General features: G+C 33.2%; 2 protein-coding genes across 3 annotated transcripts; both read left to right on the top strand.

Annotated features, from left to right (window-relative positions):
• The first annotated feature begins 835 nt into the window (after positions 1-835).
• INDH (INDH1(iron-sulfur protein required for NADH dehydrogenase)) lies at positions 836-6,764 on the top strand. Of its 2 annotated transcripts, none has more exons than XM_028268631.2 (9): positions 836-1,012; positions 1,109-1,229; positions 2,327-2,449; positions 2,837-2,937; positions 3,180-3,306; positions 4,619-4,704; positions 5,429-5,554; positions 6,137-6,313; positions 6,519-6,764. In XM_028268631.2, the coding sequence occupies exons 1-8, from the start codon at positions 986-988 to the stop codon at positions 6,302-6,304; spliced, it is 879 nt and encodes a 292-aa protein (XP_028124432.2). In that variant the 5' UTR covers positions 836-985; the 3' UTR covers positions 6,305-6,313; positions 6,519-6,764. The 2 variants fall into 2 exon arrangements, with proteins under 2 accessions (XP_028124432.2, XP_028124433.2); XM_028268632.2 differs by having other exon boundaries at positions 858-1,012; positions 6,430-6,764.
• A 1,314-nt stretch (positions 6,765-8,078) lies between these two features.
• On the top strand, positions 8,079-14,052 carry LOC114321477 (pfkB-like carbohydrate kinase family protein). The gene is made up of 5 exons (XM_028268634.2): positions 8,079-8,581; positions 10,289-10,542; positions 10,682-10,973; positions 12,560-12,712; positions 13,178-14,052. The coding sequence occupies exons 1-5, from the start codon at positions 8,210-8,212 to the stop codon at positions 13,562-13,564; spliced, it is 1,458 nt and encodes a 485-aa protein (XP_028124435.2). The 5' UTR covers positions 8,079-8,209; the 3' UTR covers positions 13,565-14,052.
• Positions 14,053-17,863: the final 3,811 nt, after the last annotated feature.

Here is a 17,863-nt window from a genome sequence, read left to right as displayed (position 1 = left end):
ACCATGGGTCCCATTTTTCTAATCGGAACCGTACAATATGTAGAACTCGTCGAGTACTACATATCTGTAAAAAATCACGTTGATTGGATATCGATAGCTATTTGATCGAGTTAGTTTTTTTTTGTTAATGTTAATTATAACACCATCCATTTTTATACAAAACTGATTTGATCATGTAGTTAGCAATATCTGATAGACGTGATTTTTTATAAGCATATAGTACTAGACTAGTTCTACATGTTGAACGGTTTAGATTATCAAAACGGGACCCATGTGAGCCCCCATAGGCCCAACTTTACTATCTAATTTAGTGAATATTTTACTATAATTTTTTGTTTCCCCGGTCATTGACTCCACCATCACGGAATGTCTAATCTTGGGGCTTTTTTTTTTATTTGTAATAATATTTGTATATTATTTTTTAATATTTTTTTTTTATGAATAGTGATAATTTTTTAACTTTTTAAATAATTTTTTAACTTTCTAATTTTTTCAAAGATTGCCAAACCAACCCTTAAAATTAAAATTTCTAACATAACTATGCGCCATTGATATTAAAATTTAAATGGTAGTATTCTTTTTCTTTTAATGACTCCTTTAATGATCCCTAAAATTTAAATTGTAGTATTTCTTTTAAATGATCCAAATGCAATGTCTTAATTTTTTTATGTTTTTTTAATCGGCAATGTCATAACTTAGGGCACGTAAATATAAGGAAAATGAGTGGAAGTACCACTACTAATGATGTGGCAGTGGGTCTCACCTACTGTCACAATGATGTTGTGTCTATTTTTATTTTATTTTTTATTAAAAAACGTAAATACCACAACATTAGTGATTGTTTTACAGCACTAAAAACCATTTTAGTGGTACGTAGCATTGCCCTAAATATAATTCAAACGGAACATCAACGCAACACCCTAAGCAAACCTGCTTTGCTACATACTGGTAAACCCAGTTCGAGTATTGTCTTGAAGGTCCATTGATGAAGGCTTCGCTGAGATCTTTCCTTGTAAGTGAACTTGAATTTTCAATTAAAGCTTCTTCGAATTTCAAATCACAGTTGGTTTCATCCTCAATTAGACTGAGACTGACTTTTGTGTTGAAGAAACTTGGAGGTGCAAGGGGTTTTGCGGCAGCGAATGCGCAAGGTCTCAAGATTAAAGGGGTAGAAGACATCATCGCCGTTGCTTCTGGTAAAGGCGGCGTTGGCAAGTCCACCACTGCTGGTAATGCCTCTTTCTCTTTCTCTTTCTCTGTCTCAGTCTTTACTCATTTATTTATCGAGATTTCTTGGGTGCGTGACATGATATGGATTCTTCTTTGTTTAGTCGCTAATGGGTTGAGATTAATTTTATAGGTTTTAGAGTCCTTTGCTGTATCATCGTCGCTCTGATGATGCCATTTGAAGAAGATGAATTGGTCACTTGGGGTTGTAAATTAAATTATAACTTGACAGGGCAGGATGGAAAAAACGAAACCAGTTCACGTAGCCAATCCCAATTGATTGTAACATAAGGCTTAGATTGGTTTGATTAGGTTACTGGGTAGATGATTAATTTGGCTAAGCGAAGATAATTATTGTTCTTGTTTATCTGCTTTACTTTTAACTTTTAGTCTAAAATTCTATAGCTTTTTTTTAATCAATGTTAATTGGGGGGAAAAAAAATGGTGCCAAATCAAATGGTGGATCTTGCCAGGTGCATTAGGCTGTTGTACCTTGCTTTGCTTCAGAAAAAGCAAGCATTGCCTGTCTGCAGGAGTTGTGAAAATATCCTAATTGGAGATGGAGGGTCAAAATTTTACGACTGTGAGTTCACTGAATGCGCTTCAGCGGAGAAGTATGCACTGTTATTTCCTTAATATATTCTGTAGGAAGCATGCAATTAATTACATTGGCCTATGAAATTGGTGAAACTATGATTCCCTTTAGGCAATAGAGTCCAATCATAATTTTAGTCTATTCTCTTGTTTGATTATTTCATTTTTTTTTAAGAGTGGGGACTATACTACGTGGGAATTGTTCTTGTTGGACTGGAAAACAAAGTCATGGTCAGTGCTGAATATTTTTTGGTTTGATGTCTCAACTTTTAAATTAAGATGCACTTCAGCACAGGCAAGGAGTTCGAAGTGGGAAATTATGAGATGGTATTAAAACAACATGCTAAATCGACTCTCTACTTTGTATTGTGAATTAATAATATCATTGTATAGTCTAAATACACCATTGCAAAGTTTTCACACAGGAAATTGAATGAATGCCTTCTGAAATATTTTACTCGACTAAGATTACAAATGTTCCTTTTTATACTTGTTGAATTTGCAGTTAATTTGGCTGTGGCACTTGCCAATAAGTGTCAACTTAAGGTTGGGTTGCTTGATGCTGATGTGTATGGACCATCTATTCCTACTATGATGAAACTCCATGGAAAACCTGAAGTGAGTGAAGGTGATGCTCTAATCATATGAATTCTTCACGAGATGTTCCACTGAAATTCATGTTGCCAATGTGTGAAGTTCTTTTAATGCATCTTAGTGAAATGCTAAGGGTGATTCTACCATAACAGGTTAAATAGTATAGAGTTGCTTTTACTGTGTTGTTCGCATTTGAATGGTTTTATATTATTGCCTTTTCTTTTTTTTTCCTTTTGCTATGCAAACAAATTTTAGCATGTTGCCTTCCTTTTCTGTGCATATGCTTTGCTTAGTATCACATTAGTGCTAAATTGGATTTAGTTGGTACCTTTTGCATTCTATTATGTCATTTTCTACTGCTTCTTGACTCTTTCAGTAAAACCATAAGATTTTTTGTTTCACATATTTTTTTCTCTGGCAGATAAGAAAATGATTCCAATTGAAAACCATGGAGTAAAGTGTATGTCAATGGGGTTTCTTTTGGCGGAGAAATATGCCCCAATTGTGTGGAGAGGGCCAATGGTATGTCTCTGCCATATTTAATGTTGGAGTTTCATCTTTGTCTTCCTTCCCTCATTTGTTACTCATCCTTCTTATTTTATTGTACATAACGTAAGTGTAAGCAATTGTGCTTCAAATTGGTGACTCCTTTTGAAGGATTTGGTAGTGGATTTTTTTAGGCTAACCTGTTACGTAGATCTTCTATTAATTGTTGTTGCTTTAACCAAAACACTTTCTTTCTTCTTCTTTTTTCGTGCTTGCAGGTGATGAAAGCTCTTGAACAGATGTCTAGGGGAGTTGAGTGGGGAAACCTTGATATTCTTGTGGTGGATATGCCCCCTGGGACTGGTGATGCTCAGATATCTATTTCTCAGAGGCTGCAACTATCAGGTAGATAAAAGAACACGTGAACAAAGTTTTAGAGGTTTTGATGCTTTCAACTTGACGATCAGCAGTTAGCAACACTCAAGGAAAGTGTCATAAAACACACTATGGTTTAAAGTATTGTTTCAGTTATATCTGAAATTGACATAGCTAAATATTATCAGAAAGAAATGTCTCTTTTTTTCAATTCAAAATTAGGGTAAACTACCAATAGGTCCTAATAATTGGACTTAATTCCCATCAAGTCCTATTGAAAATAAGTCTTGGTAAAATTGTCACTAAAAATATTTTTTTTGTGATAATTTTTTATGTCACTAAAAATTGACAATTAGTGACTTTTTTTGTCATAATTTTTATAAATTATCGCTAAAACTTTTAATTAGTGACTTTTTATAACAAATTTTTCCCATAGGACCTATTAGACAATAAGTCCACTTATTAGGATCTATACGTAAGTACCCCTTTAAATTTTACTAATCTAAATCAAATTCAAGTTGCAATTAGTGGTTCATTTACTTAAAAAACAAAGAAAGGACTGCTTCATTTGGAACCAATTTTTTGAAAACTTATATCCTCTAGCTAATGCAGGTATTTACATGAATGGATGTTTTAGGGTATTTTGTTTGTTTAGCTTACAGTAGTTGTTGACTTTGACATCTCTGTAGTCTTTTTTTATTTATTTATTTATAAATAATCAGACTTTATTGAGAAAGCATCAAAAAGATGCAAAAGAATCCAAACAACCCCAATTTGGGAAGACACGAAAATCAAATAAAAAGACATCTAAAAATGCCCAACCAATAACATCATCTAAGAAGTCTAAAAAAACAAACAAATCCAGATTCACCCTCCTCTCCAACCAACTATACAAAGCAACTAATAACCGATTTTCGAGCCACGACACACTATGATATAACTCTTGAAAAGTACGCCGATTCCTCTCTATCCAAACCAACCACATCAAACAGAATGGCATCAACATTGCACTGCCTTTACATGAAACTTATTAGACAGTCTTTTCATCACTGTCTAATGAAAAATGCTTGGGAGCACTAAAAAATTATCACTAGAGGGAGCACTAATGATGTGGCAGTGGGTCCCGCCCACTTTCTATGCCTTGTTTTTATTTATTTATTTATTTTTTTACCATTCCCAATGTATTAGTGCTATTATTGATGTATTTTTTAGTGGTCTAAATCATTGTTGCTGTCTAATAAGTTTCTGATGAGCTGTAGACCTAACTTGAGTTTCTTTGTGACTTAATGGGTACAAACATTGCACCTGGGTAAATATTAACCTTTTTTGAGTTTCTTGATAGGTGCTTTGATTGTTTCAACTCCTCAAGATGTTGCATTAATGGACGCTCGAAGGGGAGTTAATATGTTCTCTAAAGTCGAAGTTCCTGTATGATAATTTCTTTTGTACAGTTGTCTTTAATTATGGTTGTTTTTGTTAAGTCACCAATAACTTTAATTGCATCGTCCTTTGAAGCCATAAATACGCGTTTGTCCTCTCAAATGGATTAAACTCCTGGGGCATTTGGAAGCCACCCAGTATTGGCCTCCATAACAACTGCAATGTAGCAATTTTGGCATGTAAAGTGAAGTTGTTACAAACAATATCACAGTAGATAGTAATACAAGAGAGGGTAGTAAATTATTTCTTGAAATCCTTAGATGAGATTATCTCCAGGAAACCCGTACATTTTTGTCTATAAATCTTGGTTGGATATGGGTATGGCCATGTTATCACACTTGTACACCTTGTACAATTTTGCTCTTCAACTGTTGGAGAATATTCTTCCAATAGCTAATTTTAATCACTGAACAGAAAAAATGGAGGTGGAACACAAGTACAGGTGGAATTTGGGACAGAAAAAGGAACACATATATACCCAACCAAAAGACAAATATCACCCGAGCAATCTATAGAGAAATCATTAAGCATATTGAAAATTTGTTATGTTTAAATTTCATATAGATCTGTACTCTCTGTGAATTGCTTTTGCACATGATACGATAATGGTAGTAGATTTCCATACAATGATATATGGTTGGATCCTTTTTTTGGTAAATGGGTGGAAGTCTGCTGTTTATTGCATTTTCTGAAAAGGTGGGTTGCTTCACAGATTCTGGGACTCCTAGAGAACATGAGCTTCTTTAAGTGTCCACACTGTGGTGAACCTTCACATATTTTTGGGAAAGGAGGAGCTCGTAAAACAGCTGATGAAATGGGCTTGCAATTTCTTGGTGAGGTATGTATTTCTGTTTCATTTTGCAGGATAGTTGTACTACTGGTTGGTTATGGTGGAATAGTATTAAGTGCTTATTATCAGCTGTAGGTCCATCCATGGTTTCCAGTGTGTTCGTTTTTACCTAATATGATAAATTATTCTGAACCTGAAACTTCCAGAATGTCTGGCACATCAGCTGAATTTTTTTATATCCACTTATATATATATATATGATGAATCTCTTGGCCAAAATCCATCCAATTTTGCCCTATTTGTAACGAAGATTTGGCTTAATTTCGAGTCACTTGTTTTCCCTGAAACTGGATCCAAAATTTCCTCAACAGTTTGTTTTGGCTGATTTTTTCTACACTGAAGTTCATCCAAAATTTGGCTGAATTTTCACATTAATTAATGAATTTTGAAGCATGGTTGCACTAAAAATATATGCATGTATAGTCAAGAGGCAGATATCAAGGCCCTTGTGAAGTTATATACATATGCTGAAACCTGGAAGAAAAAAACCTTAATTGGCATGGTTTTGTGCACTTCTGCAAACAATCAGATGTATGTTGCATTAATCTGGATTATATTTTACTATTGCAGATACCATTGGAGGTGGAGATCAGAAGTTGTTCTGATGAAGGTGTTCCTGTAGTAATATCAAATCCAGATTCTACCGTCTCCAAAGCATACAGTGATGTGGCTATAAAAGTTGTAAGCAGACTTGAAGAACTGTCCAAGCAACAACTCCGACCAGAGATAAACTTGTAAAGCTACACGGTGCACACCCAACTCGTGTCGTCAATTATTAATGGTTTACCAGTAGTAGGAACAGAAATACAAATTTTTTCTCATGTGCTATCTCCACGCACTAAATTGTGTTTTCTTGTGTGAAGAAAATATAGGGTTTAGGGTTTAGATACCTGGATTCTATGTGAGCCTCAACCGGCAGATCTGATCCATTGCCGGCTGTTAATGTTTGCAGGCAGCTTCCTTGCAGAAGGTTGGTCATCAAAGCAAAGGAGACAAACTTAGTGTGATAAATCCCATCAGCTGATGCATTGATCAACTCCAAATTTTGTTTACTCAGATCCTCCATTAGAGGAAGAATACTTTATGAAACAACACAGGAGATCAAGATTTTCTTTGCATACAAAATTTCACAATTATTACTTGTAATTTGTAAGTTATGACCTTTTGATTGAATTTCTCATCCAACTTTTGCTTCTAATTTGTTCTTCATATAATATACTGATATATATAAATACACCAACTCTAGATACCACTGGCAAATGAGGTTTGGATTAATTTAAACCCTATTGTTAAATGTGATTCATTTAGATCTTGCTTTTTAAAAGTCAAAACAACGAAACTGATGAAATTGAAAGGTGCAATGCAAGTCATATATTTAACCTAAAGAAATAATAGTAAACAATTTTTGTACTGAGAAAATAAAATAAAATTTAAAAGACCATCTGATTTGACTGCTGACTTGGGCTACCTTCAAATAAATACTTGGGTAAAAAATAAATAGCAAGTAAAAATCAATTACACAAAGTTTATGAACTTTAGTAGTCACTACGATCAATATTGTGACACCTTCCTTCTTCCCTTGAAACCACAAATAAAAATGCGAAAGTGACTTTACAGAATCTTGTTAATTCTTTGCTTTTTTTATTTATGTAGAAACCCCTAAATGAAACAAATTATCTAAATTTATTTTGAATATTAAACAATTTTGGAGGCACTTGAATACTCTAAATTAATTTTCTTATTTCTTTCAATTAATTTTCAAAATAATTATATACAAAAATTATTCAACAAATAAATAAATAGTATTTTTTGCTAATTATTTTAAATAACTCCTATTAGGACATTTTATTGTCAGCAAATAATTCAAAGTTAATTTTGTGAAAAATAATTAATTAATTAACAAAATTAGTTAATCTCAGATTACGAGAATCCAACGGTGGCAGCATTATTCACCCAAAAAACCGGTGGCAGAATAATTGAAAATTGCACGAATCAACTTGACCATCCGATTCAATTTCATTCACCCATTTCAGCCTTTTGTGGTTTTCCTTTTTTAAGTGTGCAATTTACACTTTACACTTATTTCTTTTTATTTATTATTCTGTTTTATATTTATACCTTCTACTTACATCTTTTATATTAGTTACACTTCCGTTTCATAATATTAGTCCCTTATTCCATTTTTCATTGTCCCAAAATATTAGTCCCTCTTCAAAAATCAAGTACAAAAATAATATAAATTTTTCATTTTGCCCTTCTTTTAAATTCATAAATAATATAAAAAGTACAATTATGACATTGATATTCTCAAAAAAGTGTACTATCAAAGGGTAATTTTGAAAAACCAACTTTTTAAAAGTACAATAATTATACTACCAAAAAAAATTAAATTTCCCAAAAAAAATTCATTATTTTGAGACGGAGGGAGTATATATAATGAACCTTAAGAGTTGCACACTATAACAGCACCCTCCATTCAATAATGGTGTGCATATATTCTCTCTCCCCCTGTCTCACGCGCGCGCGCACACACACATTTCTTTTACATCATCTAAACTAAACCCTTCTCTCTCCTCACTCATTCTCTCTCTCCCTCTCTCTCTCTCTCTCCCTTTTGTTGGCTCTCTCAACACTGTTCTCTGAATGCATCACCACACCATGACCCTCAAATCCCCAATCAAATGCAATGGATTGTCCCCAAGCCCAATCGCTCTCCCAAACCCTAGACTAATTCACGCCATTTTCCCTACTGTTTCATCCAAGAAGTCTTCTTGGATTTTCAACCGCAAAGGAATTGAAGTCTCGGTTCCCAAACACCCGCCTAATTCGCTCTGCTTCAACCATAATTCCAGTGACGGAGAGAGATTGAGAAACCTCGGAGTCAAAGATATTGATGTGGCCACTCTCGGAAACCTCTGTGTCGATGTTGTACTCAATGTCCCCAACTTGCCACCTGACTCATTCGAGGAACGCAAGGCTTATATGGACCTGTTATCGAAGTCTCCTCCTGATAAGGTGTTTCATTGATTATAATTTGGTTGCAAAGCAATATATGAATTAGAACAATGTAAAGCTTTTGTTCATTTGTGTGTAAAATATGAACTTTTTGCTTCTTCTTTTGGAATTCTTTACTTGCCGAAACTTCAACTCTACATACATGGCTTAGAGCTTCAATTCTAGCTGTAATTTTCTTGGAAAATTCGATTGTTCCGTCCACTGTGTCAATATTCTTACACTGTTCCCTGCTTATGCAACAAGCAGCTCTTGGTCGAATAATTTCCCTTCAATTTGAAGAATGACAGTGAAGCCTGAATTAATTCCTTGTTACCTTGAAGAATGATAATTTTCTCAACTTGCATTGCTTTTTGTATCTGCTTATCGCAACATCTGTCCCTATTATATTCAGCATTGAGATATATGGAAGGGTTTTTCCTTTCAGTATATTCCTGGTACGGCAACGTCAGTGGCTTTTCTAAAATTTTATTATGCTAAAGTACATAAGTTTACATGATAAACTTATAGGTTTCTCACACGTTTCCATTAGTTGATTATGCTAAAAGTATCCATATTGAAATCAAACATGTAGCTAAAAAAAATTCTTGGTATAATTGCAGTACTAAGGCCTCATTTGGGAACATTTTTAGTCAAAAAGTCAAAAAGTTACTAAATTAGTCAAAAAGCCAACAACTCATATCAAAAAGTCAAATATTCTCTTTTCTCTCTACTTTTTACACATCTTTTCGTAAAAAGTTAAAAAGTCATCCAAAACATACTAGTTTTTTTTAACTCATATTTTAACCAAATAACTAAAAAATTACTAAATTAGTCTGTTCCCAAACGAAGCCTAAATAGTTGGAGGATACTTGTCCACTATCTTGTTAGAATATATGGGAAACATATCTTGGTTCGACACATCAGCTTAAAATTAAATTCAGCATCCTCATGGTGTTGGTAATATCACGTTTGCGTTGTCAATATGGTGATTTTGATGAACTAGTTGAACCCACTTAAGATTGATGATTGAGCTATAAGAGTTTAAAATTTTCTTCACTGGAACTTCATGTCAAGGATACATCCTCATTCTGTGTTTACTCCGGTATTGGCCCATTGAATGAACATATGATAGCAAGGAAGTCGTTCATTAATTGCACATGCACACCGAGACACCTAATGATTCAAAAGATATAAATGTTATCACCTTATTTTTAGAGTGAAAAAATGGACTTACTGTATGGACCTTGCCGGCATTGGTCATCAACACATTAAGCAAGAATTTGACTTTATGTTTCATTTTTCCTAAAACATTTGTAGTTGGATTAGAGTGGTCAATAATAGAGTGTTTGTAAATTGTATATGGACAATCACTGCGGTGGAGACCAGATTTTTATTTCTTTTTGCTGGCAAGTCATGCTCCATAATTTTTTCTCTTTCTTAAATTGCTGCCACTTGGGACTATTAGATATATTATGAATTTCTGATAATTAGAGGTTGAATTTTTAATGTTATCCTTGAGCTGAGCTTGCAAAGGCTGGTGCTTCCCCAACCAGCCAATCAATCTTTTGACCATCTTACTTTTCCTAAGACATTCTTATTGATGCTTGTGTATGCGTTAGTGCTTTTTGTTTAGATCTGACAATAAAATTGAGCATTTCCATCTTCCACTTTTTTATTATTTTTTGTTTACCTTGTGAAGTTTTGGGCTTCTTTTGGTTTTGTAACTAGAAATTCTGGGAAGCTGGTGGTAACTGCAATATGGCTATAGCAGCAGCAAGACTGGGACTGCGCTGTACAGCCATCGGTCATGTGGGTGATGAAATCTATGGACGCTTCCTTGTAGATGTGCTTCATAATGAAGGAATTGGTACGGTTGGAATGAGTGAAGATAATGATGTTGATATCGAAAGTTCTGGTGCCTCGTATGAAACGCTTTTATGCTGGGTTTTGGTGGATCCTTTGCAAAGACATGGTTTTTGCAGGTAATCATGTCCAAGTTTTGTTGTTTTTTGGTTTATCTGGAAAAATTGTCTTGTGTTGAAGTTCATTCTGAAGTAGATATTATTGTCGTAATTATTGCAAAAGAATGGTTTGTATGAACATATTTGTTTTGTCTACCAGTCGAGCTGATTTTAGTAAGGAGCCTGCATTCAGTTGGATGAGTAAATTGTCAAGTGAAGTAAAGATGGCAATAAAAAAGTCAAAGATCCTGTTCTGCAATGGTTATGGCTTTGATGAGCTTGCCCCTGGTTTGATTAGCTCTGCTATAAAGTATGCTGTGGAAGTAGGGACTTCAATTTTTTTTGATCCTGGACCACGGGGGAAGAGCCTTTCTACTGGAACACCTGAAGAACAAAAAGCATTTGGCGAATTTTTGAGGATGAGCGATGTTCTTCTTCTAACTTTGGAGGAGGTTTGATTTGTAACTTCCATAAATTCTGTTTTGATTTTCCATCCACCCTCTCCTTGTCTGAGCACCATGAATTAGTATGTTATACAATTATGAACTCAACTTCTTTCCTCATCTACTCTTTCTACGACCATGTTATTTGTGAAATTTATAAGGTTCTACTTCCCTCAGTGTGCGGCCTCTTTGCCTCATATCCTACTCCTTGCAATTCCTTTGACTTGAAATATATTGCTCCTTACTGATACAACACTCAGTGATGCATTCATTTCCAGTATTAACCTTCTTGCTACGGATCTATCTTAACAGATGTATCTAGCTAAGCTCATTTTGTGGACTTTGTTAAATCTTTTAGCTAAGCTTATTTTATAGACACTTTTAAATCTTGATTGATTGACTTTATTATCACAAAAATAGTTTGTGTAGTAGAGAATTCGTTATGATATGATAGGTTAATGTTAGTATAGTGTCTGATCGTGTGAGCTTAATTAACTAATTGCTTATCACATAAATGAAACAATAACACAAGTTTGGTTTCATTTTCAGAATCAGTTTTCTGGGGGTTTTTTTTTTAAAAAAAAATAAATAAAAAGTAGTTTGATAAAACAAACACAAAAAATATATTTTCAAAATTTTCAAAATTATTTCCACCCCCAAAAAAGATCTAACCATTTGAAAATGATGAGTGGTTTTTATTTTTTCATTTTTTTCACCGAGTTAATTTTTTAATTTTAAGAATTTTTTAAGAAAACAGATTCTAAAAACCAAATCAAACCAAACCAAATAGAGCCTTCTGGTGAAGTTCATATATTAGCTCATGCTATTGGAGCCCTATCTGCTGAGTTTTCATTTAATTTTATTTGAGACATTAGACTGATGTTGGATGACTCACAGAACATTCTTCTGCAAGATATGTTGGCAGTATTGATGTAAGCAGCAGTACAAGAATTTTTGTTCGGCTGATTAAAATCTATTTTCCTGGCTAATGGTGAGGAAAAGTATGAACTTTACGCGGCCAATACAATAACATGATCTTTGGAAGTAACAAATTCCACCTTGCGTTTTCTGTTCACTCCTGTGTGCCTTAAAGTTTTGTAGTAACAGGATGTGATACTGATTACTGCTTATAGCGATCGTACTTGTCCAAACGGAAGTGACAATTTTATATTTTAGTGATGATACTCATGCTTCCCTTCTCAATGTCTTCCACTTGCCCAGTGGTTCCAGGAGGCAAGGGGAATCTGTTGAGCCCCAAAGCGGAATTGACCGGTGGTGGTTGGTCGAAGCTTCAGTCTGAAGTATCTCTTTGACATTTTTATCTTCAGTTTCTGGTTCTTTGAATGAACCTATTAAGTGTGGAGTATTTGATTATTGGTGAGATCTAAACCACAAAGATGTAAATATCCACCAACCTTGTAATTATCTATGTACATGGAGGACATGATAACAACTTATCAATAACTCAGTGCCATTGTGCATGCATTTTGTTTGTGCTTTTGTTTTTCTTTGTATGTCATTCCGCAATTTCCTCTCTGATAAAATAGTTTACTTTTGGTATTTATTATACAGTTAATCATATTGATGTTGCGCAGGCTGAATCATTGACTGGTATAGGAAATCCAGTACTGGCTGGGCAGGAGTTGCTGAGGAAAGGAATACGAACAAAATGGGTGATAGTCAAAATGGGTGCAACGGGTTCAATTTTAATCACCATGTCAACTATATCATGTGCACCTGCATTCAAGGTATCAGTTGGCAGAAATACTTTATTTCATGCATAGAAGTATGTATCCATTTTATTTATTTTGGCTTTGATAGCACACTAATATTTTGTTTTTGGAACTTTGCATTCATCGACTGATTCGACAATGATGTAGGAACCCCAAGTGTGTCTCTTTTCTTATGGCACATCATTATGTCTTTTAGCTTATGCAACCCAGGAGCGTGTGTGTGTGTTGGTGTTGCACCTTCACAGAACTCATGCTAAAATTATGCTGGAGACAGCATAACAAGAAGTGGTTGTTCGCGTTAAGTTTTCTCAAGTAAATGGCACCATGGATTGCATGCATTTTAATTTTTTAATAAATGTACCTCCCCACACTCCCTGGAACTGCATTCTTTTAATCTATTTTGTTGCATATTTGTGTTTGCATTTTTCTTTTGTACATATGTGATCTGAAACATTATTAGTATTCTGGAATTTGTAACAGGTGAATGTTGTTGACACTGTTGGTTGTGGAGATAGTTTCGTAGCTGCTATTGCATTTGGTTTCATACACAATTTGCCCATGGTTTATACATTAACAATTGCAAATGCAGTGGGGGCTGCAACTGCCATGGGTTGTGGTGCTGGAAGGAATGTTGCAACCTTGAAACGAGTCACAGAACTCATGAAGGCGGCAAACCTTAACGAGGATGACAAATTTTGGAATGAGATAATTGATGAAAACTTGGATACTCAGGAAATTACGTTTCTATCAAAAATGGCTGTAAATGGAAGCAATAATAGGCTGAACCGTGTTTCCCTTCAAAAGGTCGTTTCTGAAATGCTGCGTAAGTTCGAATCTGCAGGGGTAACTGGGGTATCACCATCTTGACAGCCATGTTGATTGTTTTGTGACAGCTAACTGATTTTCTTTGGTGTTACTATTTTTTAATGCTCTGGAAAATTGTTGCATTGAAAGTAGGGCTTGGTGGCGTTGAGGTGAGTAATGCATGATGGCTTCATCTTTTGGCAGAGTTGAATTGGGGGTATAGGTAACTACTTGGAGAAAGTTCGGATACAGAAGCAAAGGCAGCATTGTTCACTTCTAGTGGGTAGTGGGATGATGTTGGCTGAAATAGTTTAGATGCGGTACTTGGGTTGGTTAGACCATAGGTTTTTAGATTTAGGGTTTACATGCCTTTTTGAAGATGTTGCAATTTTTGACATGTTTGCATCTGAAGCGTGTTCCACATTCTTGTGCTCTCTTTGTTGCATTGGGTGCTTTCTTTTTCTTTTTTCTTTTCTTTTTTTATTTATTTTTATTGGTTACAATAATTGGAGAAAGTAATGAAATACCAATACAAGGTTGAATTTGTGTAATGTGTGGAATTTGGTGAGCAAAATGCCTCTTGGGAAAAGGAGATATTACTATTATGTTGTGTCCTGGTTCAGTGTTTTTGTAAAAAATATATCTGATTTTCTTAACATTATGACCTGTATATGATCTGAAATGGTGCACAAAGGTGCCATTGTTTTGGGCACAAACCTGGTGAGAGAGCAGATTTGTAACCATATGATGCTTAAGTTTGTTCCAGGTATTCTCTAAGGTTGTGTTTGGATTATGAGTTTGGATGATCTAAAGAGGGAAAAGAAAAAATGTGAGAGAAATGTTAAATGAAACATAAGAGCATCTCCAACGGTGACTCAAATTTTTCACTAAATCTGAGTAAAAAATGACCCATTTCATCAAATTTGATACCACTCACTCCAACGGTTCACCTTTCACCAAATTTATCCTAGGACAATCGGGTGGTCGACCGGCCGGTTGACCGGTTAGGCAAATTTTTTTTTTTTTTTTTTTTTTTTTTTGCGAATTGTCTGAACTTTTTTTTGAACTTTCTGAACTTTTTTCGGGACGACCGGGTGATCGACCGGCCGGTCGACCGGTTAGGTAAAATTTTTTTTTTTTTTTTTTTAACGGTTTGAACTTTTTTTCCTGAACTGTTTGAATCTTTTATTGGTTGATCGGTTGGTCAACCGGCCGGGCAACCGGCTGGTTGACCGGTGTACCTCTTTCAACGGTCAGTAACAGTGATTTGGTAAAATCTGTGTCTCGTTCTCAGTTTGATGCTTTTTTTGCTGAAATCTCATTTTGATATCAATCTGGTGCAATGGTTGGAGCATAAAAAAGTGCCTTTTTCATCAAAATTTGAATCTGATATCAACTTTGATTCACCGTTGGAGATGGTCTAAGTCAAATTTCTTCTCCATTTTCCTTCTCTTTCTAACATTGCGACTTTTTCATCAAATATTGTTAGCTTTTTCAAGTTTTTATTTTTTCAAAGCAAAAATGGTTAGGAGTGTTGGCGTGTCAATTCTTAGAGGTGTAACTCTAAACATTATTCACCTTGTTTGATTTTAGAATTTTGAATTCACTTTTTAAAAAATTGAGTTTTTTCTTTTTCGTATTTTTTTATTTTTATTGAATTTTTTTGATATTTTAAGTAATTTTTTTAATTTTTATATATACCTAACATAAATAAGTATAATATTTTTGAAAAAAAAAATTAAAAAAATCACTAAATATCAAAAATACAAAAATAATATATTTTCATATTTTTTAGAATATATTAATTTTTTAAAATATTTTCTATAGGTATTTTATTTTTTAGATATATTTAAGTTAGGTGTGTCTAAAAAGTAAAAAAAATTATCTAAATTATTTAAAAAATTCACTAAAACAAAAAAAAAAATTGAAAAATAAAAAATTCAATTTTTTAAAAATTGGATTCAAAATTTTGGAACCAAACAAGGTGTTTTTTTCAAATTGTTGTTATTTTAATTTTTTGGTTAAAAAAAGGGGAAAAAATATTGGTTCATTTGATTTTTAACTAAAAAAAAGAAAATTTAACTAACGTTAAAATTAAGCGGATAAAAAATGGTGAGATGGCACAAAAATATCTTTTTTATTATGTTACTAGACAGGATTGCCCCTATTTAATAAGGAAAAGTCTAGAGACTCATCCTTATCCACTTAGAAAATTTTGGATGAATAATTGTATGGCAGAGATTAATTTTTGTAGTATAAAGTCTATGTAGGGTCCGTGTAAAGTGTGATGGAGATTAATTTTTGAGTAATTTCTGAATTGATAAAAGTGAATTTATAATATTACTCATTTAATAACGAGTAATACTAGAGATTCTAAATATTCTATCAAAAGTTTTACTAAATGTCTCAGATGATGTGTGACCCACACAATGTAGATCCCATGTAAGTCTTACACCTATATAAAACATTTGATAAAACTTTTAATAGAATTTTTAATACCTCTAACATTTTTGTTTAATAATACGTACATCCTCTCCAAAAGATATGCTTATACAAAGCATTCCCTTTTAACTCAAACGATATATCAACAATGCTATGACTCTTGGAAAAATTTCTTTGAACATATATAAGTGGTGTTTGGCAAGATTTAGTTTTGGGTTATTTTTTTTATTTTTTTTATTAAAAGACAAAGTTTTTGCAAAATTAAAAAAATAAATCCAAATAAAATATCACATCCAACTCCATAATCATTTCACTTTTTCTCTCACAGACATCACATCCAATCACAAAAAAACCTCTCTTTTGGGAATAATGGTGGCTTTTTACCTTATTTAGCCAAAATATTCAATTTTTTTATCCAAAATAACCAGTGGCGGAGTCAGGAATTTAACATAGGGGGCACCCATTAATTACAATCTCAAATTTTTTCTTCCACAATCAATAACAATAACATAATAATAATTTTTCGAACTAATGTTAAACATTAAAAATTAATATCCATTACAAAAAATCTCAAACCCCCCACAAATCAAAATCTTTAGTTTTAATACAAATCAAAAAATTTAAATTAGCACAAATCATAACAAATCAAAAATTTTAATTTTAGCACAAATTATAACAAATCAAAATCCCTAATTTAAATATTAAGCACTGCAAATTAATATTTTTAATTTTAGCACAAATCAAATCCCTAATTTTAGCACAAACAACAACAAACCAAAATCCCTAATTTTAATATAAATCACCACCAATTAAGATTCATAATTTTAGCATATCAAAATCTCTTATTTTAACATAAATAATAACAAATAAAAAAAATTTACAAATCAAAATTTAACAAATAATTATAAATTAATACTCATAATTTTTATTTAAAAGTTAAAAAAAATAATAAAGTTACCTGTAAACAACGAAGAGAAGATACAAAGGTTGTAGTGTGGTCCCAAATCTATGTTGTGTGATCCTAATTTGGTGAATCGCGAGTTGGTAAATTGCAAAATAACAAAGGGAGACAAAGAAAATATGAAGATACTTCACAAGTACTGTAAATAAATAAAAAAATAAAGAATTTCATACACTTATAAGGTTTTAGAGTTTTAACTTTGTTGTAATTAGAATTGTTTGTACTCACCTAAAAAAAAAAGTTATGTATCAATATTTGATTAGGATTGGGATTCCAAAAAAAAAATAAAAAAATAAAAAATAAAAAAAAATACAAGCGTGGGTGCTGTGCTAGCGTGTGGTGTGGTGTGTGTGTGTGTGTGTGTGTGTGTGTGTGTGTGGGGGTGGGGGGGGGGGGGGGTTAATATGGTTGAATGTGTGTTGGAAAGTAAAAGGTAGAACCCATTTTAAATTTTAAAAAAAAAAAATTTCCAAAAGTTGGGTTAATATGCTTGAATGTGTGTTGGAAAGTAAAAGGTAGAATCCATTTTAAATTTAAAAAAAAAAAATTTCCAAAAGTCAGGGTGGGCACGTGACCCCCTGAGCCCAAGCTGCCTCCGCCCATGAAAACAACCCAATTTTTGCCAAAAAAAACTAGCAAAAAAGTCAAAAAGTCAGCTTTTTCCAACTTCTCAAAACACTAATATCTTTCCAAACACCAAAATTTTTTTATCCAATAATATCCTACAACTAAAAAAACTCACATAAAAACCTATCTCCCAAACACTCATTTAGTCATTTACAATTACTATTATAATTTTGATTTAATGATCGATCATCATATATAATACATTGTCTTAGCTACTCCCTCCGTCCCATAATATTAGTCTCTTATTCCATTTTTTATTGTCCCAAAATATTAGTCCCTCTTCAAAAATCAAGTACAAAAATAATATAAATTTCTTATTTTGCCCTTTTTTA

This window comes from Camellia sinensis, chromosome 14, assembly GCF_055761805.1.
Source record: "Camellia sinensis isolate YWXY chromosome 14, ASM5576180v1, whole genome shotgun sequence".
NCBI lineage: Eukaryota > Viridiplantae > Streptophyta > Magnoliopsida > Ericales > Theaceae > Camellia > Camellia sinensis.
Note: the sequence above shows the minus strand (reverse complement) of the source record. Positions and strands in the feature narration are given on the sequence as shown.

Bases quoted from the DNA above. Each gene is read 5' to 3' on its own strand.
- INDH (XM_028268631.2), top strand. From the start codon at position 986: ATGAAGGCTTCGCTGAGATCTTTCCTT. The intron at 1,230-2,326 runs GTAATGCCTCTT...TTGAATTTGCAG, and splicing joins TGGCAAGTCCACCACTGCTG to TTAATTTGGCTGTGGCACTT. The intron at 2,450-2,836 runs GTGATGCTCTAA...TTTCTCTGGCAG, and splicing joins AAAACCTGAAGTGAGTGAAG to ATAAGAAAATGATTCCAATT.
- LOC114321477 (XM_028268634.2), top strand. From the start codon at position 8,210: ATGCATCACCACACCATGACCCTCAAATCCCCAATCAAATGCAATGGA. The intron at 8,582-10,288 runs GTGTTTCATTGA...TTTTGTAACTAG, and splicing joins CGAAGTCTCCTCCTGATAAG to AAATTCTGGGAAGCTGGTGG. The intron at 10,543-10,681 runs GTAATCATGTCC...TTTGTCTACCAG, and splicing joins CAAAGACATGGTTTTTGCAG to TCGAGCTGATTTTAGTAAGG.